This window comes from Lissotriton helveticus, chromosome 8 (assembly GCF_964261635.1).
Source record: "Lissotriton helveticus chromosome 8, aLisHel1.1, whole genome shotgun sequence".
Lineage (NCBI taxonomy): Eukaryota > Metazoa > Chordata > Amphibia > Caudata > Salamandridae > Lissotriton > Lissotriton helveticus.
In genome coordinates, this window is record NC_136069.1 from 1,710,837,760 (window position 1) to 1,710,865,646 (window position 27,887).

General features: G+C 44.6%; 1 protein-coding gene and 1 long non-coding RNA gene across 2 annotated transcripts in view; one reads left to right on the forward strand and one right to left on the reverse strand.

The window, feature by feature from the left end:
• Positions 1-4,768, forward strand: part of LOC144772171 (uncharacterized) — a 245,950-nt gene extending 241,182 nt beyond the window's left edge. The window contains exon 3 of the long non-coding RNA XR_013599678.1: positions 4,677-4,768. This is a non-coding gene — a long non-coding RNA (uncharacterized LOC144772171). The remainder of the gene's footprint in view (positions 1-4,676) is intronic.
• On the reverse strand, positions 1,309-27,647 carry LOC144772170 (tyrosinase-like). Its single transcript, XM_078656311.1, has 5 exons — positions 27,582-27,647; positions 16,734-17,565; positions 10,551-10,764; positions 4,715-4,856; positions 1,309-2,188 (listed from the first exon to the last, which is right to left on the reverse strand). Exons 2-5 carry the CDS (start codon positions 17,529-17,531, stop codon positions 1,978-1,980), a joined length of 1,365 nt encoding a protein of 454 aa, XP_078512437.1. The 5' UTR covers positions 17,532-17,565; positions 27,582-27,647; the 3' UTR covers positions 1,309-1,977.
• Positions 27,648-27,887: the final 240 nt, after the last annotated feature.

Here is a 27,887-nt window from a genome sequence, read left to right on the forward strand (position 1 = left end):
GTGACTTGCTGGTCTTATTTATGTGTTTGGGGGGCAATTTAGACCCCAGGGACCCCATCCCCAGGGCAAGGCCTATTTTGAATGAGGGAGAGGGGATGCAGGAACCTTATTCTTTGGGGTCCAGCTTTATTTTTATATTTTTAAAAAGGGGAAGGGTCTGCGTGACCTGCTCCCCGGGCCGATTTCTAGATAAAAATAGCATTCGTTGATGTTAAAGAGAACTACAGTGAGCAATATACAAAGACACAGGTCAGGGATATCCTCAGCTCACTGCAATGGTTTGCTTTCAAAGATTAGTTGAAAAGGGCAATAAATCTCTGCTTCATGCAATCAAAAAGGAAGGCATATTGATAAGGGAAATAAACCTAAACAGTGTATTCTCTGTTCATGAGAGATCTCTTACAGCTGATAAATATTCATCATTTTCAAACTGCTTTACCTCATTGTTTTAATGAAGACATGTGGAAGTAGAAAAACATGCCAAAACATGTCAACATTCTTCTTGTGAGTAACTGGGTAAATTAGTAGCTTGATGGTGATTATCACAGTCAGTGGTTAGAAGATGAAAAGAGAAATCTGAGACTGTCTGACGTTCGAACTGAAAATAGAATTCTGTGATGCATTTGTTCATACATTTTCACAATAGTTTAATAAAATGAAAACTAGGAGCAAAATTTAGCTAGCAGCAGTTCCTGTTTTAGCTGTATGACACAGAAAAGCCTGGAGAGACATTCTAGTGCCCTAGGCCTGGTATTTGTAACAAGGGAGACTTTTTAGGAGGGGTTCTCGGGGGTGATTGTGCAGCTGTTGCTCATTTTATCTTCTTACATCTGTTCAAATCTTCTGGTGACACCTGGCAGCCTGTCCTTTCCTCTCCTTCACTGACCTATCCAGTGCAAATCAGTGAGGTGGCATTGTGTTCCACCTGTGTCAGAAAGTCACAGAAGAAACACTTAGAAAATGCAGTGTGATATGTGATGGAGCCTGGAGAGGAGGATAACCAAATCAAAATAAAAAGGTGGAAAGCAACTCATAATAGAAGTAGCCATTTATTAATTAAATCAACTATACTTATGGCAGCAAGAAATGTCATTTTCCCATGCATGATAAATATACATATCAAGAGTAACAACCATCAAAATAATACAACTAATACAATAACTTTACAAATGTTAGTTGACTGAAAAGACAAAAAGTGCAGGTTGAGTGAATCAGTTTAGAAATCATGTTAAATGGTTTTACACAAGAAGGATGAGCCATCAAGAGTATGTGCAAAGGGAGGTGCTGAGCAGTGCCTCTGTTCTCTGTTCCAAGGAGTCATTGACTTCTGCTTGGCCACTGATTGAAAGCTTCAATGGCAAGAATAAAAGCTAAACCTGCATCATCCTGAGTGCTATTGTAGGTTCTCAATAAGTCCTCTCAGGAGAGAGTGGAGGCAATGAAAGAGATGCTCATTTTCCAACTGATCTGAGAAGAATGTCCATGAAATAAAATGGGTGAGTTGTAGAGAACAGCGATCTAGGACCCATTTCCGTAGTGAGTAGAAGCGGGATCTGAGGTAAGAGCAGGTAATGAGGTAGATCTTTGTATCACAGTCCTAGCAGAGAATCAGCAGAATAAAACTCCCATCAAGTCCATATCCAAAGAGAGCAGGAGGTCTGAAGGCATGGATATGTGGCATGTGAGGAATTAGCAAGACACAGGTCTCCTGTCCTACTGTCAGCAGGACTGCTGGAGTGGGAATAACCCGTCCAATGGTAGGAGCAAAGAAATTGATTGGACAATAGTGGAAGGGTCACTGGTAGTCCTCATGTTGTAGGTGTTGTCCTCGCCGGCTAACCCTCCGGATAAAATGTCCTGTTGCACTCAGATCAACCCCTGTTTATTGCTAGATTTGTCCTATGTCATTTTTACACTGCCAAACAGCCACGACCTCCTCCGTGGATGCGCGCCTGGTTTTTCTTGTTTTAAATTGCCCTATGCTTTCACATTTGTGTTTGAATTGTAACTAGCAGGATCATAATCAGAATATTTGTATCCAAAGTTCGCTGCTTGTCTCACATAGTCCTTGATCATTACTGGAGGTATGGAGGGCACTATATAATCATTTTGTCCGTGCCCATATATTTTGTTCTTCGGGTACATTCCACTGGTAGCGTTGTATTTCACGCACCAGCGTTCGAATATTCTGCAGAAAGAGAAGAGGAAGGTGTTAATAGGGCAAGAAACATTCAATCATTAGAAGATATAACATTGAGATGAAGGAGGAGAATTCAGTGTTAATTAATGACTCTGACTGGGGGTAATTCATCTCTTAGAACATGTGACGTGCAGGTGAGGGAGAGGAGCATTTGGTAGAGGTGGATGTGGTAATATCCCAGTTTCAGCTGCTAGGATACCTGAGATGAATACACAGAGGAACATGCTGTGGTGAGGATTTGGAAATGAGGCTAGCTCTGGCTGGTAGAATGCATCAAATATCCGGGAAAGTGAATGTGGTGCGGAGCGATGGGACATCTGGCTAGCCCCCGTAGTACACATTGAGGGGCACATTTATCAGGGTTTTGAATTAACCTTGTGCCACGCAAAGATGACACAAAACCTAAATGTATTAATCAAGCCACGGGCCACAGTGGCTTGATAAATCTAGAGTAAAGCACGGCAGCACAAACCGCTCCCTTGCGTTAGACTGCGTTGCGGAGGCGTACCCGGGAGGAGTTTCAAGAATGAAGCGTGGGTGTTCCCATGCATCCACCCATAGATTCTGACACAATACCAGATTTACCTACATTGGTAGACCGAGAAAGGCATCGGAATGGTACACCTCCCAACTAGAGATGCATTGAGGGTAAACATCTTTATTTATCTTTTTTCCCTCATTCTGTAGCACACTCAGAAAAAGGAAAATACCTCTGAGTGTTGAAACAATCCTGCCTTCGATGATGGTGCCCCTGAAATAATGCAAGGGTACCTGCATTGACGCTAGAAATGCAAAAGTGCCAGTGCTAAGAACGGAAAAGAGTGAGCCTTCTAATTGTAAATACAACCTATTCCTGCCTTTTCTCTCGTACGCATCATAGTAAGCCACCTTGCGGCGCAAAAGGGAAAGGGCAGGAATGTGCCGTAAATACCATTATATGGCACACTTCTGTAATTTCCGAGTGATGGCATACCTTTGTCTGTCTATGGAAATACCCTTGGTCATGGTGCAATGGTGCCTGTGTTGTAGCCAGGATTGTTTTGTGCAGGAAGGGTACAGTCAGAGGCAGAAGGGCTATAAGACTTTTAGAACATTCCACCCACTAAGGGTGGAAAATTTTAAATTAAAAAGGGAGAAACACAAAGACAAACATTGCTGGAGCTACTCCATTATCTTCAGTGGAGCTCTCAACATTCCAACTTTCTAATGGCATTGCACCTTATGTGGTCAGAATTTCCTAATGCAAAAACACCTGCTGCTGTGATGGTTCAACAGATGACAGTGGTGCGCAGTGCCACAGCTGTTGGCTGTTGAACCTTCTTAACGATAGCTGTGAAAGGAAGCTGAAGTCAGCCCCCTGGCTCTCCCTAGGCTTGAATTAACCAACTTCATAGTTCAGCCGATCCAAGGAGTCCCAGGATCTGAGCATAATTTCCACCACAATCAATCAATCCATCAGGGATTTGTGAAGCGCACTACTCACCCATGAGGGTCTCAAGGAGCTGGACTCCAATGATACTGTGAGCCAGGGGAGAAGGGAAAGGGGGAAAGTTCCTGCCTTTCCTTCTGCTCATGCTTTGCCTTTTGCTTTCCCCTGCCCAAACTATACATTTTGGGGGAGGAAGAGGCTGTGTATTAGGACATTGTACTGTTGAGAGCAGCAGCCCTGCACTATTTCATATAGGCCGATGCTGCTCCATTGCCTTAAATAGGGCACTCAAAATTCTAATATTCTAATATATAACATACTCTTTGAGTTAAATGCGTCGGCAGTCAATGGGATCTTTTGCTATCTCTAGCTGACAGAACGTGCAACACACTCCAGTAGACGTAATGGGGGTGCCAGTGAATTAGACATGCACGGGCCAGGTGTCAGAATGCATACCATGCATCTGGAGGGTGATAGACTGGACCTTTCACAATCAATATTTATTAGAATGTATGACATAAACCTGGAGGGTTAAAATAGAGGTCAGGGAATGGATTTGTTGCTAAGACTATCTCTTAGAATATATAAAATACCTTTTGAGAGGGTATGAGCCAGCAGTCGAGTGGCCATGATGGCTGTTTATGTGTGGATGCGATTACTGAGTCGACACTGAACGCTGGTAACTCGCTATACCTGGGTCTCTCAGAAAACCCAATGAGAAGACTCAAGGGGGCTTGCCTACCCTTATGCATTTCTTGGTTTTGTATATTGGGCACCATGAAGCTCCCATTACTGGACATTTCCACTGTCCACAGTCCCCACTACTATGTCAGTTATCAGTTTCTGAAATCTAAGGATATACCCTAACGGTATGTGTGTACACTGTGGACAGAAGCACAATATCTTTATAAATGTTCTTGCTTTAGAAGCTAGAGACGGGGTGGTTGAACTGTGTCCATCTGGTCCCTACACTTTGATGACTGTCTCTCTATCCTAATTGTCTCAAGTTTTTAATGTAGTAGCTGCCACATCTGTTTTTTCTTATAGATCATTCAGACATTTTTCAACCACAGATTGAACCTTACTTGTCAATGAACGCATGATGCAAAAGGAAGATGGGGTCATTGCCGGAGAGAGAGACCAGGCTCATTGTTCCGCCCATGTACATGTGGAACAAGTTGTGCAAACTCCGCCTCATTATCTGGCCATTGGATGGATCAACGAAGCCTGTGAATGGAAAATGTGATGGACTCTTTAGTATGACATGTTGAGGAACATATTAGAACACACTGAGGAGAAAGAAGGAGCAAAAAAATAACACTATCATTTTTAACTAATTTGCTATTCCATAGAGGCTCAGTGAAAGTATTCCACTTAATTAAGATGTATTCATTTAATACTAAATCTTGCAAAAGACCCTGCTAGATGTAAGTGGATGTTCTTCAATTGTAAGAATGTCCACCACGTATAAAGGCTGCCGGTGAAGAATCATGCCTCTGCTGAACACAGTTATTCAATGCAAGATTTGGTGAGTGCACGGTATGGTTCCTTGGGAGTGGCTGGTAGAGTGGGGCTAGTGGTGTAGGTCATCAGTCGAGATCTTTGTCACTCCTTGCAATTGATTGTTTACTTGTGCCTCAACTATTGTACAAGTTGGATATTGTAATTCAAGAGGAGACTAAAAGGAAGATGGTAAGTCTACTTTATTGATCATCCAACTCTCCTAACAGACATAGAACTGTCAACATTCCAAGGGGAGCTTCAGGAGACTGTACCAAATAGGGAAAAAGACAGGGGTAGTAAGAACGTACCATTACATAGAACTGTCAACATTCCAAGGTGAGCTTCAGGGGACTGTACCAAATAGGGAAAAAGACAGGGGGTGGGCGGAACGTACCATTACAGTTAGATTACAACATTGGAGTATAAGGTAATATATTTTATAGCAGAAGTTCTGATATAATCCCTGTTTCTAACATGGGTGATTGAGTGCAAGGGCAAAAATCTAGATCTTGTTTATTTTTTCTGCATCCTGAATCCCAACTCAGTACCAAATCAGGGATTGTCCCCTCAACTTCCCTTCTATTGCTCCAGTAGTAGCCTTTAGGTAGAGCAGTGAAGCATGGCTTCAATCTCTGCAGCCAATCATGCTCCAGAGTGTCCTCTGGTGCAGCAAGAATAATGTCATGCTGGTTGTAGCACTGGAAATAGGGGCATGTGATACTCACGTAATTTGACTCTGCAGAATTATGCAGACTTACATATAACCTCCGTGAGGTTCTGTGGAGTCCCGCCAATGACCAGAAATAGGCACCTTGTGCTGCCAGAGCTATGATTTAGTGCCGGGAATGCATTCTATGTTACACACAATAGAGCCACCCAATAATCCCAAAGGGACTGGGTATCGTAAATAACAAAAGCATAAATTTCCCCCCAATGAATCATTTGAGAATAATTACAATTTAAAAGATGCCACATTAGTGATCATAAATCCACGGATGCAGGGAAATTTGCACAAATGCCACAGAAATATTTAATTACACTTCTCTCAATCAATCAATCAATCAAACCATTTGTATAGCGCACTACTCACCCGGGAGGGTCTCAAGGCGCTTGGGGGAGGGGGTATGCTACTGCTCGAACAGCCAGGTCTTGAGTTGTTTCCTGAAGGCGAGATGGTCCTGGGTCAGCCGAAGGTGGATGGGGAGGGAGTTCCACGTCTTGGCAGCCAGGTAAGAGAAGGATCTTCCTCCGGCGGTTGCTCTTCGGATGCGTGGTACGGCTGCGAGGGCGAGGCTGGTGGACCGTAGCTGGCGGGTGGGCGTGTAGAAGGTCAGGCGGTCGTTGAGGTACTTGGGGCCCAGGTCGTGGAGAGACTTGTGTGTGTGGGTGAGGAGCCGGAACGTGATTCTCTTGTCGACGGGGAGCCAGTGCAGGTTCCTCAGGTGGCTGGAGATGTGGCTGCGTTGGGGGACATCCAGGATGAGTCGGGCGGAGGCGTTCTGGATGCGCTGGAGTCTTTTCTGTAGCTTGGCTGTGGTTCCGGCGTAGAGGGCGTTTCCGTAGTCCAGTCGGCTGGTGACTAGTGCATGGGTGACAGTCTTCCTGGTCTCGGTCGGGATCCAGCAGAAGATTTTGCGAAGCATACGCAGGGTGTTGAAACACGATGAGGAGACGGCGTTGACTTGTCTGGTCATCGAGAGGGAGGAGTCCAGGATGAAGGCCAGGTTGCGTGCATGGTCGGTTGGCTTGGGTGCGGTGCCCAGGGCTGGGGGCCACCAGGAGTCGTCCCAGGAGGAGGGCGAAGATACCAGGATGAGGACTTCCATCTTGTCCGAGTTCAGTTTCAGGCGGCTGTCCTTCATCCACTCGGCGACGTCTTTCATCCCTTCGTGTAGGCAGGTTCTGGCGGTGTCGGGGTCTCTGGTGAGGGAGAGGATCAGCTGAGTGTCGTCGGCGTAAGAGATGATGTTGAGGTTGTGCTGGCGTGCGATGGCTGCAAGCGGTCTCATGTAGACGTTGAAGAGAGTGGGGCTGAGTGAAGATCCTTGCGGGACGCCGCAGATGACTTCAGTGGCCTCGGAGCGAAACGGGGGGAGGCGGACTCTTTGTGTTCTTCCGGCGAGGAACGAGATGATCCACTCCAGTGCCTTCTCTTGGATACCGATGCTGCTGAGGCGCTGGACTAGGGTGCGGTGGCAGACAGTGTCGAACGCCGCGGAGAGGTCCAGGAGGATGAGGGCCACTGTTTCCCCTTTGTCGAGCAGGGTCCGGATGTCGTCGGTGGCTGCAATGAGGGCGGTCTCGGTGCTGTGGTTGGCTCTGAATCCGGACTGCGAGGGGTCGAGAGATCCGTTCGTCTCGAGGAAGGCGGTCAGCTGTCTGTTGACGATCTTCTCGATGACTTTAGCAGGAAAAGGGAGGAGCGAGATGGGGCGGAAGTTATTGAGGTCGGTGGGGTCTGCTGTAGGTTTCTTCAGGAGGGCGCTGATCTCGGCGTGCTTCCAGCTCTCCGGGAAGGTGGCGGTGTTGAATGAGGTGTTGATGATGTTCCGGAGTTGGGGTGCGATGGTGGAGTCGGCCTTGTTGAAGACGTGGTGTGGGCAGGGGTCGGTCGGTGATCCAGAGTGGATGGTGTTCATCGTGCGGGCTGTGTCTTTGGTGGTCACCTTGGTCCAGGTGCGGATGGTGGTGGTGGGGGGCGTTGGTTCGACGCGTGGGTACGTGGGTGGTGCGCCGAAGCTGTTGTGGATGTCGGCGATCTTGCGGTGGAAGAACGAGGCGAGGGAGTTGCAGAGGTCTTGGGACGGAGTGATGTCGTTGGTGCCGGTGCTGGGGTTGGAGAACTCCTTGACGATGGTGAAGAGCTCTTTGCTGTCGTGGGCGTTGTTGTCCGGTCGTTCCTTCAGTGATTTCTTCTTCGTGGTGCGGATGAGCTGGTGGTGCTTGTGGGTAGCGTGTTTGAGGGCGGTCATGTTGTCGGTGGTCCGGTCGAGGAGCCAGGCTTTCTCGAGGGTGCGGCAGGTCTTCTTGGAGTCCTTGTGTTCGTCGGTGAACCAGGATGCCTTCTTGCTTCTGGGTCTGCTGGGAGGGTTCTTTAGTGGCGCGAGGTCGTCGGCGCAGGCGGTCAGCCACTGTGTGAAGTTGCGGGCTGCTTCGTTGGGGTCCGTTGTGTTGGCGGGTGGGCTCTGGCTGAGGGAGGTGGTGAGCTGGTCCGCGGTGATCTTGCTCCAATTCCTGTGATGTACCTGTTGCGGGTGGTGGTGGGTCGTGGATCTTTTGAAGCTGAATTGGACGCAGCTGTGGTCGGTCCAGTGGAGTCCGGCAGCGTGGCTGAAGGTGATGTACTTGCTGGAAGAGAAGACGGGATCAAGCGTGTGGCTGGCGTAGTGGGTGGGGGTGTTGACCAGTTGCTTGAGTCCGAGGTTGGCGAGGTTGTCCAGCAGGGCGGTGGTGTTGCGGTCCTTGTTGTTCTCCAGGTGCAAGTTGAGGTCCCCTAGTAGGATGTAGTCAGCGGAGGGGAGGGCGTGTGGGCTGATGAAGTCCGCGATGTCTTCGCTGAATTGTGTGCGTGGTCCCGGGGGTCTGTAGACGAGGGTGCCTCTGTGGGTCGTCTTAGGGTCGGTGTGAATCTGGAAGTGGAAATGTTCGGCTGCGACGAAGGAGTCGCTGGCGTCGGTCGTGATGCGGATGGTGTTCCGGTGGATGATGGCGATGCCTCCTCCGGTCGGGTTGATGCGGTCCTTCCTGATGATCTTGTACCCGTCCGGGATGGCGATGGTGATGTCGGGTGCAGAGGAGGCGTTCATCCAGGTCTCCGTGAGGAAGGCGACGTCCGGTGAAGTAGCGTCGAGGAGGGTCCAGAGTTCCACGGCGTGTCTGTGGACGGAGCGGGTGTTGAGCAGGATGCACTTGAGGTGGTTGCTGCTGGTGTTGGTCTTGGCGGGTGCGGGGCAGGTTTGGAGGCAGGTGAACTTGCAGGTGCAGCAGGTGAAGGGTCCGTAGGTGCGTCTCGGGGTGGCTCGGCAGCAGGCGTGGGTTCGGCCGGCATTGAGTGCGTTGAGAGTGGCGGCGTCGTAGGTCAGTCGGGTCGTCTTGCATCGGCGGGGGGGGGGTCAGGGGTCCTGGCACTGGGAGCGGTCCAGGCGCGGACGGGCGCAGACGGGCTTACCTTTGGCGCACCTTTGGCGCTCATTCGGTGCTCCCGCTGCGCGCGTCCGCTGCGCGGTCGCTCTGGGGGCGTCATAAGAAGGGAGCAGGGAGGGAGGGTCCGCTGGGAGGCGGGAGCGTGGGATCCTATCGGCTGGCGGGGGGGGCGGGGCCGCAGGCAGCGGCGGGAAAAACGAGTGTGGGCTGGCGGGCGGCCCTGCGGCGGCTGGGGCGCTGGAAAGAAGAAGCAGTCGGCGTAGGCGTAGGCGAACAGGAAGGCACAGGCAGCAGGAGGCAGGTAAGGCACAGGGAGCAGGAGGCGCGAGGAGCGTGGGGGCGACCAGGCCGGTGTAGGCGCAGTGGGCTTCTCTGCTCTTTTCTTATATTGCAACATGGCAACATCCACACTACTAAGGTTTTAAACACAGTTGGTAGTAGTATATAAAACACCTTTTGCTTCAGGTATGTATTAGTGAAATACCACACAAAACATAATCTTCACATTACAAATTATTAGATTCAGAATCACAAAAAATAAGCAAAACGATGTTGGGCGTTGACGTTTCGGTCCCCTGTTGGTCTATTAGATCCTCAGGACCATCATCAGGACGAAAAAGTTGCACATATATGTCTAATAAAAAGAAACATATATATCTAATTTAAAAAGGAAATATCCTTAATGTGGGAATGCATTCTATGCTGAAAAATAAGCACAAACAGCGCCAGTGGTGCACCAGAGGGGGCAGCTACTTGAGAAGATTTTGGTGCCGCTCCGAGTAGATTTTCTACATGAGCAGTGGCCTTATGGCCATGAACCACAAATAGTGGTGACTTGCTGCATTAGAAAAAACTAGCAGGACCGGAAATCCCAGTAGGGACACAAAATCTTGCTCTACAATTTACCATTCTGGAGCTCTGCATGAGAAAAAATTCTGCCATGCGGTGATTGCCAGAATTTGTCCGGAACTCAGCATTGCAAGAGTAATATGGAGTCACCAAAATTCCACCAATTTCATCGGCGAAACAGAATATTTTGCCCAACCTAGGAATTGTCTCCCAATTTATAGGTTCCAGTGTCAGCTGTTGACTGACACCATGAGATCTGATGCACTTTTCATCCTTTCACTGTATTCACTCAGTAGAAATCAGTAAATCCTTAAACATGCGGCTTCAAGTTGCCTCCTCCATCCGTCCATCCTTTGATCAGATATGTGAAAGAAGAGAGAATTCACACTCAACCAAGCTATTCGTGAAAGACCGTATTGCACCTACCTTCCAGAGAGTTACGGAAGCTGTGCTTGGATGTGAAGTTGTATGGAGGCGTGTCATAGTCCTTCCACTGTAGCACGTCTTCCACTTGCTTAGCGGAGGGCAGCTGCCTGTTGTTGGGGTCTGCACCAGGGTTCCTAAAAATTGGCTCCAATCTGCACTTTTCTTCTGCGACTGTGCAATACTTATCAGGGTAGTTAAACCCGCTGCATATACTCTGGAAATGGTTTGGAAGGAAGAGAAGTTAGAAGCTGTTAAGTCAGAAGAAGAGAGAGCTGTATAGTGTGAGGCAGTACATGTTAGAATGGTTCTACTTCATATATCATAGACACATCTTCCACCTAAAACACTGATCACTGTGGATCTCTTGGTGATCCTATGGAAAGCAGGGCCACAAAGTCTATAATTTCCTGTTGAATGGTCCTTGTGGGACTATTAAAATCATTGAGCAAGGACATGTGCTTGCATGATTTTGAATGAACGTTGATTGTGGTTTCAGGGGTGCCCTGGAGATAGCCTCAGTTACATAGCAGAGGTCTACCTTTGGTCCCTATTGCAGCTACAGGGCTCATTCCATTTCCACTGCAAACTCCCTTGTGTCCTCCAAAGAAGAAGTCATAGTCTGTGATGTTTGTCCTGTGATAATCGCACATGTGCTATGCCCAGCTTTAACTTTTGTGTCCCAAGCCAACCTTGTAAAATCAGGTGGAATTAAGTTTGCAAATATCCTGAGTCTGTGGTAGCCTGGCCGAGCATTTAAAGACAAGCTCATCAAATCTGGTTGGAACATTTAGAATAGATATTTTATACCATTGCAATAAAGATAGAAAAGTTGTTAATTTGTATGAAACAACAATTATATACCACATAAAAAATTAAACAAGTACAGTAAAATCATCAACCAAGCAAGATAAATCTCACCTATCAAACAAAGCAGCAAAATAACACACATGTAATATAGTGGTAACACTGTGGACCTGTGTGATATTCAACTCATGAAGTTCCTTACTACTAATCTATCCCAAATGGTATGCTGTTCGTAAATTAAATAAGAACATGGGGCACTGCAATCCGTAAGGCAAGACTGGAGTGTTCCCATAAACTGTCAGAGCTCCTGTCCCACCAAACCCAGGGGTCCTTCATCCCATTCAAAGATGGCAGGACTGCAGAACTGGTGACAGTAGAGCGTGAGCTGGCTGTGCTGCCACAGAGACCCTGATCCCGGGCGCCTGGGTCGGATAGCCAGTTAGGCCCAGGGCCACCAGTTACCCAAGGCAGGGCGACCATCACTCATATTCAGTGCCAGGGTCCCTAATGTGAGGCATGGTGGCCCAGGCAGGGACAGTTTATAATGCCTTGGTGCTTAGGAACACTGTCTCTTCATGGCAGGTAATGTTTTTTTGTTTGGATGAAATAACTCCTGCTTTCACTAAAACAAACAAGCATTGGCATAGCTAATAGGTCTTGCCTTTTGAATCTTAAAGTTGTTTAGCTTTGCAGCACATTATCTTGGGACAAATACAGTACGACGTCAATGATGCTATAAAAATAATATATACATATGAAACCTTCTAAGATCATTCACTTCATCTCTATGAAGTTCAATCCATCTGATTCCTAGTTCCCTCCTTAGCATTAATATCAGCTATCCAAAATACACTTGACTAGTCATGGGCATGTAAACAAACCAATAAAGTTCAGCTTTACCTGAAAAGCTATTTTCCCAAAATATGAGGAAAAAAACAATAATGAGCGTGACACACTATTCGAAACCAAAAGGTTGTCCTTCAGGCAAAACTCCACTATCTTCTAAAAAAACGAGGTAAAAACCTTAAACCTACAGTGCATTAAACAGGACTAATAAAACGTATGCATTCAGTGCCCAAAACAAATAACAACAGTATGATGTTGGGCACAATTGGAATTTTAAACTGCAAGCGTTAAGAGTTGGGGCAGAGAAACACAAAACTCTACATTTTTCTGAACGTTGACGTATCAGATAACGTGACGTCCTTCATTATGTTTGCTGATGTGTTGCTAAGACACATATCTGTACTCTCCACATTTCTGTGCACACAGACACACCCCAGAGCACATTACAGATAACGGCCCATTTCACTTCACCAGGGAGTGAGGCCATTGGAGGCCATCTAGGTATTCAGGTAAAAAGTTTAACAAGCCAATCCTTTTGCTCTGAAATGACCGAAATGAACTGCTCTAGGTATGCATATATTTGGTAAAGGAATGTCAAACACTGACATCAGCTAGAGGGAAGCAACAACTATGTAAAGTGGTCACACTGCGAAGTATAAAAACATGCATTTCCAGCAGAGGTTTGTGTACGAGTTTTAAGTTCTGGCATTCTTAGGTGCACCCACTGCAATGTTTGTAGCCATAAGCTAGTGTACAAGACTGTCACATACATTCAGATGAGAGACAGTATCGCATTGCTGTAAAGTGATATTAAGTTGCAAGTTGTGACCAACCAAAGTATACAATTGAGTTGTGCTGATTAATTTTCTGATCTAAAGTCCCGGTCGGACCATTACAAGTCACGACAATAAGACACCAAACACACGCATAAACATGCACAGTGAAAAAGGATCAGCAACAGCACAAATGATGCAGAGGAAAGACTAATGCAGCACACACAGAAAGAATACACAAGCACAGTGAAAGAGGATGAAGGACACTGAGTAAGGACTAACACAGCATGCAAAGAAACAAGCACTCTAATTCTAAAAACAGATAAATAATAAATAAGTGAATCAGCTTGAAAAGCAGAAAAGATAATAAAAAAATTCAGACATTATTTACAGGGCTGTTGGATCTCTGAGCTCAAAACAATGGAAACAAGAATTAAAGCCCTGTTTGTAGAAATGGAAATTGGAGGTCAGTGCTCTGGCACATAGGAAAAAGTAGTCCGTTTTGCAGTTGCTAAAATGGGACAAGTGGACACATAAAAGTAAATTTTTTTAAAGGCCACTGAAATAGACAAATGAAAAGCAAAGGGTGGGCTTTAAGGCCACAAAGTATATACAACAGGTCTTGAAAAGACAGCACAAGCAATGTCTGGGCCCAACTTGTAAGTAAGCCAGGTGGGATCAAGAAATGTTGGACCTGCTCTGCACATTGCTCCATCTTCTTTGCCTCTGCCGGTGCAGAAGATGAAATGAGGGCAGAGAGGTTCCCACCAGGCAGAAATAGGCAGTGCTCTAGTAGGGGCGTGGAAGTTAGGGACTTCTCTGACTGGGTTGGTGGGACACCTGCTAATGTTTAAATAATCCCATCACTTCTAAAACTCTGGTCATTGGAAAATGATGTCAAACATAAAACATACATGGTCTTCTGCCACCCAGGATGAGAGGGGCTTATGTCATGAGGAGCGCAGTGGCACGGGGAAAGGAAAGACCCACAAATAACTATCCCTTGGCAGAGGGAGACAGTTTGCTTACCAGACTGTTGACACTCATCTCATCTATACTTGTACAAGGATGGTTTTGGGTAGTGCTTCAGCTAGTCCTTTGTGTATGGCGGCTACTTGGTATTCCATGCCTGTGTACTGGCACTACACGGACTGGATGGGGCCTTCAATGCAGGCAAGGTCTTCAGTGCACCAGCAGAGTTTCGGTACTCCTTCATGTTTAATCCAGACCTGCAGGAAAGGGTGAGTATGCAGCTCCTTCTTCATGGAGCAGTTCAGCAGGAGCAGCAGGTACGATTGGATATAAATATTTCACATTCAGGGTGAGGCTCAGATTGCATTCACAGCCCATGCCAGGTGGACAACACCACAGGGACAATTGTTAGCAGCCCATTCTAACTGCTTAAATTGTAGCCATTCAGGTTGTAACATAGGTTTCTGACCAGAGACAACACAAAATTGAGCTAGCCTTGTCCTGCTTGTTAAATTAACTATTGGGAGACCTTGTGTTTAGAGGCCCCTCAACATTGGCCAAAAAGAGAAAAATGCACGGTCTCTTCAGTGTCAAACACAAAAATGGTATGGCAGCTGCCCTGACAGTAAAGGCCTTTCATTTTTGCAGCATGAACTCCCCCCAAGACCTCCATATTCTCCTGGATCTCTTGTTGCAGTAGAGAGCTGACAAAAAACTCCTTTCCAGGATTGATTCTATCAGATCACAGGTCAGCCCTCCACCAGTAGTGTATTAATTATAATGGGCTTGCCCTGTGTCCCTCAAAACTTAGGTATATAATGTTATGGAGCTACTGATGGGAGACACAGTTCCTTTGGTTAATTAATAGACCTATGATTTGACCAACAAAGAGTTTACAAATTTGGGCTGGTGTCAATCAACATTGGGCATGCTCAGAATATGTTAGTGAATTAGACACAACACACCAAAGACTGTGATTCAAGTTGTACACATATTCTCATACAAAATATACAAAAGTACATAAAAGCATGACTTAGTGACAAGGTGACAGAATGTGAACACATCAGTCCAACAAAAACAAATCATAAATCACATAAAAGATGTGCAAAACAAAAAAACTAATTCAGCGGACGAATGTCTTTTTTCCAATTGTAAACAGCTCAACTCCATATAGCTTATATTAATACTGGCACATTCTCTAGGCTTGTTGCCTGTGAATATGGTTCATTAATGTTATCGTTGACGTTTCAAACCAGTGGGTATGTGTTAATTGTTCAGTATCACAGCAGGTCTTCCTCAGGCGTACATAAACATGAACAACACGTATATAAAGTGGCTTGTAATTGGTCATAGGGGGAAGCAAAAACTCCTCCAAACCTGGATGGAGTCCAAACATGGATCGAAACGTATCCACAAGATGCAAGTTGTATATCCTAATATAGAAGTGCCTAGGTCACAGCCTGTCTTTTTCTCCTGCTCAAGTTAATGGGTGGCTTCAAACCTTTGTTTGCTAAAGGGCAAGTGTGAGAACATACTGGACCATATTTACAGGGAGACCTATGACAATGCATCAGAAAATGAGAGAGAATAAGGAAATAAAATTAGTTCTGGCTGACTGCGTTCTATGGTATGCTTACATGTTACACTCTTTTATCTTCTAGCCGGTGGGTGATGTTGGCCAAGAAGATCATGGATATTTGGTTTGTAAATTAATAAATATGTTGGAACCATTTCCTCCAAGAAATGTAGGGCCATATGTAGGTAATTGGTGTTATGCGATTCTCAAATTGCGATTTTTTGGCAATCACAATTAGAGAATCGCAAAACGAAATGTAGGTAGAATTAGCAAATTTTTTTGCGAATTCCAATTATTCCTTATTTGCAAATCTCAAATTGAGATTTGCAAATAAGGAATAACTTCTCATTCATTCCTATGGGCTAGAAGGCCCATAGGAATGAATTGGAAGACATTCTCAATTTGCGATTCTCAATTAGAGAATCAATTAGAGAATCGCAAATTGAGAATGCAATTTCAGGGTTGCGAGGTTGTCAATAGGACACCCTTTTGCACCACTGAAATTAACATGTGTGCACATGTGGCCCACATACACACCCTAAGGGCATGTATGTGACCCACATGGCACTTTTAAAAATGCCAAAAAGTGCAATTTTCAGAAAAATAGCAAATTACCAACAACCTGAAGTTGGTGGTATTTTGCGATTCCTTAAACCAAAATTTGCACAACTTGGGTGCTTCTTACATTGCATTTAAGGAATCGCAATTTGCGATTCCTTAAATTCAATTGCAAAATAAGGAATCACAAATATTGCGATATCCTATTTTGCATGTGGGTTTTTGTGTGCTACATAACACACTGCCCTAATTGCGATCGCAAATGCTAAATTCTGTGATTATCAGCATTTGCGAGAGTAAATAGGCTTCTGCCCTCCAGATTAAAGGGGCTGCCTATCAATTGTAAAACACAGCAATGGTAAGTGGTGAAGTTATACGGACACATAATTAACTTATTTTATGATAAAATTTCAGTTTCAAGAGATTCTTATGAGCTAAATTATGATTAATTGTGTGGAGGAGCATTGGGCTGATTACCTCACATGAACAGCAGTGAAGAAAACCATACCATTGTTGGTACTTATTGTTTTACCTACCTTGTGCCCCAGTCTACTATACAGGACTTAACTACTTTTCAGACCAGTGCACACATTCATGGACACACACATACATCATGGCAAGTTTCTAAACAAACAAGCAGAATTTATTATTTACCTTCCAGTTGCCGAAGTACGACGTAGAAGTCAGCAACCCCTGGGAATCGCTCTTGCCCATCATGTCGTCCGTGCAGATGCTGCACGTCTTGCCGTCCATGCTCCAGTCGTAGTACGGAAGGGCAAAATCATGGTCATGGGTTAGAATCTGAATTTCTCTCTCAAGAAAGAGGAGGTACCACCGATGCCAAGGAAGGAAGTTGGGGCCTTCATGCGCAAGGTTTATGGTTGCATCAAACATATTATTATCTAGGAATGGTGCAAAGGAATAAAAGTGCATCCAGGCAAAGACATCATACACAGTGGCTTCTACGAAGCGGAAGGTGTTTCTGTCATACCTGTTGCCAGTAATGAGAATTTTATATCTTGCACTTGTTTTCAACTTTGCAAGGCTCAGATAACTGAAAAATGTCAATCTCTCCTGACGAGAGAGCTCACGGATGTCCCTCCTGATGATGGGCTTCTTCTTCTCAGTGCACTTGTCGCCATATAAGCCAAACTTACATCTCCCACAGTCAAAATCACCGTAGTTCCCATTGCAGACACAAACACTGTCATAGAACTCATGCGGCCAGTTCAAGCGGTCATCGTTGGTCTGATTGAAGCTCCTCTTCTCTGAATAGGTCTGATGCATGAACCTGCAGCGTCCTCTTCCTGAGTCTACCCCACACATGCTGCCGTCCTTCCACTTAGGGCAGCAGCGCCTGTCCTTCAGGGCCTGGTCAGTAGTGCAGGCAGTAGGGAACTGCCCCAGGACCTCACTAAGGAACACAGGGAGCAGCACAAGAGAGAACAGCATGTTTTCCACAGATATTTGATGATCTAGGGTCAACCTGGGGAGGAAAATAAACTTAATGAATTCCATGTTATCCTGCTTTGAAAGGCATGAGTTCAAACAAGGAATATGGGTATGACAGAGGACATTAGTGCAACAGCAGCATCAGCCTTATAAATATAACATTTGTGCCAACGGTGGGAACCAGCCTCGGAGGAGCCTGGTTCTCCTACTTCAGCCTGCTTTGACCCGAGTTATTCCTCTCAATTGCTTGGTGGCATTAATTACCCATGTCTTCTGATCAGACACCATATAGTCTTTGTGAATGTACATGGACTTGTGTGCTGAGAAACAAAAACCAGGAGAATGAAATAGAATAGTGAAATTTGAGGAGAATAAAATGAGTCAAGAGTCTGGATGGAGCATCAGGAAGACATCTGAGATTAGAAGACCCTGGTGGGAACAAGAAGGAACACCAAAGCTTCTCCGCATGGAGCCCAGAAGTCGAAAAGAATATGAAGGAAAGTGAGCATCTCTAAATCTATTATCTTCTTCCTATAAGCTTTCCAATGCTTTCATCTCTTGATCATATTCTACATATTTGCATCTGTTCCCTTTTGTAGGTTCCTATATTCTGATATCATGCTCAGTTCAGGAGTCTCCACTCAGAACAGGAATTGGATCCTACAATCTGGTTCTTCAGTATTCTCAGACTGTTGTTCTATGAGGTTTTAATATTCCAAACTCCCTTCCAACTGTCACACTCTGTGTACTCTGGGTCCCACCCTCAGGCTAATCTCTTTGTTGATATCAGTGTTCACCACATGCTTGAGGCTGTGAGAGACCCTCTACAATATGTAACCTCCAATCACCCCTCTGGAATCCAACTCTAAGGCACATGTGCTGTCCCACAGTGAAGATTACAGTTCTCTGATACTATGAGACCCTCAGTGGTCTGCACTTTTCCTTCCCCCAACACACTGATAAGTGAAGTCTAACCCTAAGGCTTGTCTCCTACACTCCATCGGAGATCTCCAACTTCTCCAGAGCGCCTTTTCTCAGTCTATTAACTGTCTCAGTAAGTGTCTCTAAATGGTGATGAGACAGAACATCGGGCAGAAAAATTTGAACTACAATATTTAGTGAAAAATATTGTGGTATGAACATATCAAGTACAAGAATATCGTTGTCAAGACTATCGATTTGAAGGTATGTAATATTGATTTTAAAAATATTAAATTCATTAATATCTTTGGCAAAAATATAGGGGCTGATTACGATGGAGGTGAACCCGCGACCGACACGCTGTTGGTGGCTGGTTCACCGCTATCATGAGGCCATTTTCCACCTGCCATGTTATAATGGCAGGTGGTACGGTGGCGATCGGAAACTCCAACCACCACGCATTCGACAGCCTCCTTGATCCTGCCGGCGCTACAGAGGACCTCGTATTCCCATAAATGGCGGCAGTGCGTACCAGGCATTGTGGGATCACAATGGTTTATCCCCGCCATCCTTACGATGGCGGTTCACTCACCATGTAAAGGCTGTCGGGGATGGACTTTGGGGGCCCCTAGCGGGCCCCCTTTCACCCGGGCACTTTGTTTTTGGTTTTGAGAGGCACCAATGGTGCCCCCTACATTTCCCTGAACCATGTGGCAGGCATCCCATGGTTCCTGCCACGTATTGCAGGGAAATGTAAAAAGATCATTTATAACAAGCAGCACCCGCCACAATGTTAAGTATGGCACTTGCGGCCTCCTTGGTGGCGGCTGCATCGGAATACCTGTGGGACAGCTGCCTATTAGGCCGGGGGCCCCACTCTTTGAGACAAAGGCGTACAGACTGAAGTCCATCCGCCATCATAATCACTCCCATAGTTGTTTAAAATATTGTTTTTTAATGAATATGTTTTTGAGTATATATTTTAAATGTATATGACATTATTTTGGTGTTTAATTTTTGTTTATATTTCTTACAATATTAGTTAAATTTCTAGTAATTATGACATTTTATTTAATTTGATTTTGTGCTTTTAGTACTGTAGTGGGTTGTGGGTTTATAGGGGTATAAGGTGGGAAGTAATTTTTTTAATGTATTCATAACTAGTTGATAATTAATAATAATTAATTAATTAATTGATAATTAATTTTGATGATTGTGTAATATTTGTGTAATATTTTTTTAGCTGCGGGTTGTGGAGTAATATGGTATTTTTATATTTCTTACAATATTAGTTACATTTTTAGTAGTTCTGAAATTTAATTTCGTTTTTTGTGTTTCTTAGTACTGTAGCTGGTTGTGGGTTGATAGGGTTATAGGGTGGGACATGATCTATTTTCAATGTATTAATAATTAGTTGTGTAATTAATAATTAATTAATTAAATAATTAATTAATTAATTGATCATTAATTATGTTAATTGAGTAATTAACATCTTAGGTGTGGGTTGTGGTATTTTTAGAGGTTAAGTAATTTATTTTTTTAATAATTAATAAAATATTAATTAATATTAATTAAATGTTTGATAATTTTGTTAATTGTTTCGTTAAATGTTTTTAGGTTTGGGTTGTGGGATTTATAGGGTTAAAGGGTGGAGACTAAACTATTTTATGTTAATTGTTAATTATTTGTGAAATTCTATTAATTATTTACTTGTAAATTAAGTAATTTAATTGTGTTATTACCTGTGTTTTTTGTTTTATTTTGGATTGGGGTTGTGGAGTTTATATGGGTAAAGGGTAGGAAGTTTATCAATTTTAACAAATTTAGATTTTCATAAATAACATTTGTTTAATTGATAAATAATTATGTTAATTGTGCAAGTAAATCTTTTTAAATTTAGATGTGGGTTGTGGGTTTTGTAGGGATGTGGGGTGGGAAGTAAATTAATTCTACATTTTTAATATTAAATATATTTCTATTTTGTATTCTACATATTTTTTGATGTATTTATAGTTTTTAGATTATTTTCATTTTTAAGATATTTTACTTTTTTATTATGTTGCACTGACTGCAGTGGGAGTAGTGCGTTTTACCCCCTGCAATCCAACACTTTCTCTACTAATGCACAGACTGGAGTAGAAATTGAAAGTAATACCCCTCCTCAACGTTCCTACTGTTGCACTGACTACAGTAGGAATAGTACATTTTACCCCTCCACAATCCAACCCTTTCCCTACTGTTGCACTGACTGGAGTGGGAATAGTAAATTGTATGTTCCCCAGTCTAACAATTGCCCTACAGTTTCACTGATTGGAGTGGGAATATTACATTTTACCCCTCCGTAACACTTTTACTACTGTTGCACTGACTGGAGAGTGAATATTATTTTTTTTACTTTTTATAATTACTGTTGTGTTAATTGTATTGAGAATAGTCAATTATAGTATTTTCCAATCTTATATTTTAGCAAATGTTATATTTATTGTAGTTAGAGTAGTAAATCTTAGTTTTGTGTAGTGTAAATACTTTTTTTATTGTTGTGATGTGTTAGGTTGAAGCACTTATTTTTATATTCATTAGGTATAAAAATGTTTTTTAATGTAGTGGGAAATGTATATATATATATATATTTATTTTACTATTTAATAATGTATTTTATGTTGTAATTTACATAATTATGTGTTTGATTTATTAAAAGAATCATTTTTTTAAATGTCAATATGTTTTGTTTATAAATTATTTATAATAAATTATTTTAAAATATGTTTACTTTCTATTTGAAAATACATTTATTTTCTTTTATAATATTTTATGATTTTGGTATATTTAAGTATATTTATATATTTTTGCTAATACTATATCATTTACAATTTTTAAATTATATTATTATTTAAAATATTAGTTTCTTTATATATGTATATATATAGATTCACAGAAAAAACATAGGTTTCAGGGGCGTTATAGTTAGCTGGACATTTGACTCGTACAAAACCATTGAAATTGCCCCGTTATAGTTAGTTCAGCTAACTATAACTCGCGCACCCGCAATGCACTGCTGATGACGTCACATATTACATCACTTAAATATATTTAATTTTTATAAATTAATGTTAGTATTTAAGATATGTTATTTTAATATTTTTAATTATATATATTTAAAAATCGATATTTAATACAACTATATTTTTGTACTTACCTTTTTAACTATAGGCAGTCGATATTTTTGTACTCTTTATTTTTTTACTCAATTATTTTTTCTTCACATTTTTTTCCCCCGATATTCTGTTGGTGACCCTCTCTAAAGTACTGAATATTAGTGAACAAGCTATTCCCTGGGATGCTCTGAATGTATTACTGAGTATGTGTATGGGTAGAGTAGGCACAACGCAGACTCAGCCCTGCTCAAGGGCTTCCCAGTCTGTGCAAATAAAAACAATTTGGCACTTGCTGGGTGACTTGTGTTCCCTTGGATCAGAGAATGTTGCCATTGGAAGCTGGGACTGCATCTCACCGCTCCTGGTTCCAGACTCAATATTAACAGACAATATAACCCCTCTATGCAGGTCAGGCCCCTGCCACTGGCAAAATACTGGTATCCCCATTTACTTTTCAAGACAACTGTTCTTATTTACTTCAACTGTGTTCCTAATAGAAAATTTGATCGTTTTTTATATTTCCAGACTGCCATGGATTCCTGGCTTGGAGTGCATGCGCTTCCAGAGTCACCACTTTTCTGAGCCTCCTCCTGGGTGGGAACGCAGGGCACTCCTTCAATGTGTGGGAGCAGAGGTGGATGGCATGCTTCAGTGTATGTGGTGCAGCCATGTGGTGGGATGAGCAGACACGGGCATCTCTACTTTCCACTGTCTCCTGTGAGAGGCTGTAAGGGTGGCTGTTCCCTAGGCACTAGCACTTTGCACTTTCCTGAGGCGGAAAGCCGGGAAAGCCTAAAAACGAGCTGCTACTTTATGTATTTTAAACTGTTTTAAATTGAAATTTTATTGTGCTCTTTTGCTCATTTGCACTATTTACACGTTGTCACTCACCCTTGCACTCTTTTGTCTTCTCGCACAGCCGATTAGGCGCTGTCGCACGTTGCTCGGGGGGTGAGCCGCCATCTTGCTGGGAGGCGCAGGGTTGGGGTCTAGTTCTTTTGACCCTCCCACCCTCTTCCTGCATAAATGTCCGGCATGCCCCGTCGGCGCAGCGGACGGGCGCTGCGGGCGTGCCGACGGCGTGCCCATCTGCGCCTGTCCGCGCCCAGATGGGTCCAGGGGCTATAATCCCTGGCCAAACTGCGTTATCCAGGCTTAAGTATGAAGCAGAACAACTGCATGCACTGCGGCCTATGTCAGAACAGGCCTGTTCCATCTTAGATATGCAGGACCAGTTCCCCCAATTTTGCCCTCGTTGCACCTTCTCCTTGGATGTACCGCAACTGTGCTGGCATCTCGCCCAGCGGGACACTACCCCCTTTAATCCCCTTTTTACATTTCTTAGCCTGAACTGTCGCTCTTTACATAAACATAAACGCGAGATCTTTGACCTTCTCACGGATGAGTCGCCTGACGTAATGTTTATTACTGAAACGTGGCTCGCGAAAGTTCCGGCCCAGATATTGCAGAAGCGTTACCCACCAACTACGCTATTGCTAGATGTGACCGACCCAATAAAATTGGGGGTGGCATTGCGATTATTTTTAAGAACATTTTCCAATGCCAACTTGATCCTGTCACTCTAGGCAACTGCGAAGCTGCTTGGTTCAAGCTTGCTCTTCACCCTAAGTTCTCCCTCACTGGCCTTCTGGTATACCGTTCCCCTGGCCCGGTGCAGGGCTGGTCGTCTCTGCTGTCTGACTACAATGCTTCGGTTCTTACAACTTCCAGTAACTTTCTGATCGCTGGGTACTTTAATGTCCACTTGGAAGATCCCAAGAATAGCGTAAGCAGTAATCTTATTGCTGATCTCGCGTCTATGAACATTATTTTACATAATCAGGGCCCCACACACAGTGGTGGTCATTTTCACGACCCCATTTTCTCCAATATTACTCATCTCTGTTGTTCTCCGGCCTTACCTGTCTCGTGGTCTGATCACTTTCTAGTTAAATTTACCTTTACGGCCATTGAAGCCCTGCATAAAGGCGGAGTTTCACTGAGCACCAACAAAAGAGACTGGCGAAAGTTGGATATAGCTTCCTTCAACAAACTCTAGCCTCTCACCTACCCACTAGCCTACTCAACTCGATGGATACGGAAGCCGCTGCCAGCACGGTCAATTCCTGGCTTCTTGAAGCCATTGACTTGTGCCTTCCTTCCGTGCACAAAAAGGTGATTAGTCATAAGACACCTGCCCACTGGTATAATGATGCTCTAAAAGTCGATATATCTCGGTGTAAAAAACTGTGACGTATCTGGAGAAGAGATTACTCTCCTGCAGCAGGTCTTACTTATAAATATGAGTTAAAGTGTTACCACAAAGCCTGTGCCTTAACTAGGGCGAACTATGTTACTAAAACAATAACTGAAGCGGTAAACAAGTCCATAGTACTTTTTAGCATGGTTAAAAATCTTGCGGGTTCCAAGACCACAGCTAAACTCCCACCCCTGTCTAATAGCAAATGTGATGAACTTGCTCAGTTTTTCATTTCCAAAATTGATAACATCTATCATGATATTTCTGCCCATAGAGATACCAACTCCTCTGTTACTGTGCCCCTCAATCTTGAGGAGTCCACCCATTTCCCTATCTCCTCCCCTGACTCACTGCTGTCGTGGCCTGTTCTTGATCCCCCCACTCTTTTTGAGATTCTGCATAAAGTTAGATCTGGCTCTCCCATTGATCCCATGCCAGTTCCTGTGCTGCGGCTCTTGGATGCTCCACAGCTCTCGTTGATTTGCGCAATGCTTAATCAGTCACTTAATACTGCTGTTGTCCCTGCTTGTTGGAAGCACGCAATGGTCACCCCTCTGCTAAAAAAAACCTCCACTGATCCTATGGTTTCCTCCAACTTCCGCCCTATTTTGTTGCTGCCAGCCTTTTCCAAAGTCCTAGAGAGACATATTCACCAACACTTGTCCCAGTTTGTGACGGCTAACGACCTATTGCACTTCTCTCAGTCCGGTTTCCGGCCAGGAGACTACTCTCCTTAGAGTCACAGAAAACCTTCGCTCTCTGCTGGATCGTAGTGACACAGTTGCACTGATATTGCTTGATCTCAGTGCAGCTTTTGATACTGTGTCCCATGATATCCTCCTGAGAGCTCTTGCTGCAATGGGCATTGGTGGCCTAGCTTTGGACTGGCTGGCATCTTTCTTAACGGACCGGACTTTTCAAATCTTTTCACATTCCTCCACATCCAAAACTTATTTTTCTCCGTATGGTGTGCCCCAGGGTTCGATCCTTAGCCCCCTCCTCTTTAATCTTTACGTTACCCCTCTGGCTCTCCTCGCACAACGTTCTGGGCTGACCCTGTTTACATACGCCGACGACTCCCAAATTGTGTTTTCCCTATCCCAATCTGATCTGGCCTCGACCTCCCCCCTGCAGGTTGGTCTAAGTGAGATATCCAACTGGATGAATCTCAACCTGCTCAAGCTAAACGGTGGGAAGACCGAGGTCCTGGTCCTTGGTAACAAACCTGATCTATGGAGTCCTAAGCACTGGCCAGCTGAGATGGGCTCTTTCCCATCTCCTTCAGAGCATGTGCGCAACCTGGATGTGACCCTCGATAATGGCCTAACTATGAAAGGTCAGGCTAATAAAGTGGCAGCCACCTGTTTCACCATCTTGCGCTGGCTTAGAAAGATCCTCTGGATGCTGCCATCCGACACCCAGAGGTCTCTAGTGAATGCCTTGGTGATCTCCAGGTTGGATTATGGTAACATACTCTACCTGGGGTCTGCCAAGGCAGTCACACGACGTCTTCAACTGGTCCAAAACGCTGCCGCTTGCCTACTTTGTGGCTGCCGTGAAACCGACCAAATTACAGAATGCCTTCGTGAGCTTCATTGGCTCAGAATTGAGAGGCGCGTCAAGTTCAAGGCTTTGAGCTTCATGCATAAGATCAAGGCTGGAGTGGCCCCGTCCTATCTGCAGTCCCTTGTTAAAACATACACCCCTTCACGTTCACTTCGTTCATCCTCACAAAATGTATTTTATGTACCCAAGCACAGACTATCCAGAATGGGTGGAAGTTAATTCTCGTGCTTATGGCCCAGACTGTGGAACTCTCTTCCCCTTCACATTCGCGCCGAGAACTGTCATGCTCGTTTCCGCAGAGCCGTCAAAACCTGGCTCTTTAACCAATAATCCCCTGAGTTGTTAGTGCCTTTGTTGCTTTTGCCTTTCTAGCACCGGGAAACCCTTGCGGGTAGCTGTCGCGCTATACAAAAACCAATAAATAAATAAATAGGCTCTTCTGGGAGGGGTGTAAGATGGTAGGGCTATAATAATAATAATGTACCCAGCATTACATCACAGCACCAGAGGCACAAGAGCAACACATTCATTATGGATTCATAATAATTACATGTTTTCATTTTCTGAGTCAGGGATGAAAGCTTTTGCTGGGATACAGGTGAGTAACCTTCCCTCATGCCTCTATGCAGCTCCTAAGCTAACACCAGACATTACACAGATGTAACATGATGTGACAGCCACGCACCAAGGACGAGAAGCACTGAGGGACAGACGCACACCAAGTAGAGGCACAGAGAGGTACTGAGGGATGGCCACACACCAAGGAGAGGTACAGAGTGACAGCCACACACGACAGAGGGACAGAGGAACAGCCTCACACCAGAGAGAGACAGAGGGACAGCCACACACAAAGGAAGAGAGACATAGAGGGACATCGACACACCAAGGAAGAGAAGCACTGAGGGACAGCCACACACCAAGGAGCGGCACAGAGTGACAGCTAAACACCAAGGAGAGGCATAGAGTGACAGCCACACACCAAGGAGAGGCACAGAGTGACAGCCACACACCAAGGAAGAGAAGCACTGATGGACAGCCACACACCAAGGAATAGAGGCAGAGAGTGACAGCCACACACCAAGGAAGAGAGGCACACACTAAGGAGGAGACGCTGAGTGACAGCCACACACCAAGTAGAGGCACAAATAAACCAGGAAGGAGCAGAAATACTGCTTACAGTAACAGCCCCACTGAGCACACAACAGTTTCCACTGTGAGGAGCACTACAGAAACTCTAGAGCACCACACTATCACCAAACCAGAGACCTGTGAGAACCACAGAAGACAAAGGGTACACGTCCCCTCACCAGACTTACAAAGAGAACTCCAGAGCAGATCATGGACCCACTGAACTATCTTTGCTACTTGAATGTGCAATGTGGCTGTTCAAAGTGGCTCACAGGATAGTGTTAACTCAAAGTATTGACTGTAAAGATTCAGCTGTGAAACTCCCTAACCAGACACAGATTCACTCTTGAGTGGAGGTTTCTCTGGTTCCAGAGACGATATGGAGGGGTATATGTTAGCAAGAGAGAGTGTATACAGTAGAGAAAGAGAGAGAGGGATTGTGTATATTTGAGTGTGTGGGTGTGGGTGGGTGTGTGTGTGTGTATTTGTGCACGCACACAAGAGTATGTTGGTACACAAGTGTGTTTTTATGTGTAACCATGTGTACATGCACGTGGTTATGTGTGTTGGGCGACATATAATGGTTCCTCAGAATCCTCTTAAAGTGACACTAACAAACATTTAGAAAAAGGCTAAAGAAGGCAATTCAAAGATGGTGGTTCACCTCTCACTTAGGTAGGTGTAAGGTTGAGATAAGCAGACAGTTCAATATAAACAAAGCAAACCCTGAACTGTGTCTGAGGGAAACAACAAGCAAGCAGATGAGACCGTCTTAGAATAAGCAGGTACCCCACCTTCAGAGATGGATCCCCAAAAGTACCTGCAGATGTCCAGTTGACATATGTTCATAGTGGTTTCAGCTCTGGTAGGTCGGAGCCTACATCCATGGCTCTGTGACCTTGAGCTCAATGTCAGGAATGGCCTAACAAGTGACCTTCCTGTACACACAACAGACACCACTGCACTGCAGGACCTAGCATCCTGGTCCCTGGGAGAACAGAATCCTGCCCTGTACTGTACCTTTGTGCTCAGGCTGAGCTATCCAGAGCAGATGAAGGTCCACCTCTTCGCTCTCCAACCTTCTTCGGCAGGTGCTTGGAGTCTGCAGATGGACACACATTTATACGGCATGGACAGAGCATGGGAAACTGGTGCTTAAGAGAGAGGCGGAGCCAGCTTTCTAGCAGGAAGTTGTGTCAGAGCTGCAGGTGTGTGAGCAGCCTGCAGGCCCTGTGACTGTAGCAAACAGCAGATTTAATAAGGGCTGGGTAAGGCGCTGCAAGCACAATTGTCTCACCCTCTGGTTAATTTGGGAACAGCCCTGGC

Bases quoted from the DNA above. Each gene is read 5' to 3' on its own strand.
- LOC144772170 (XM_078656311.1), bottom strand. From the start codon at position 17,531: ATGCTGTTCTCTCTTGTGCTGCTCCCTGTGTTCCTTAGTGAGGTCCTG. The intron at 10,765-16,733 runs GTAAATAATAAA...AACCATTTCCAG, and splicing joins CGTACTTCGGCAACTGGAAG to AGTATATGCAGCGGGTTTAA. The intron at 4,857-10,550 runs GTAGGTGCAATA...TTCCATTCACAG, and splicing joins CTTCCGTAACTCTCTGGAAG to GCTTCGTTGATCCATCCAAT.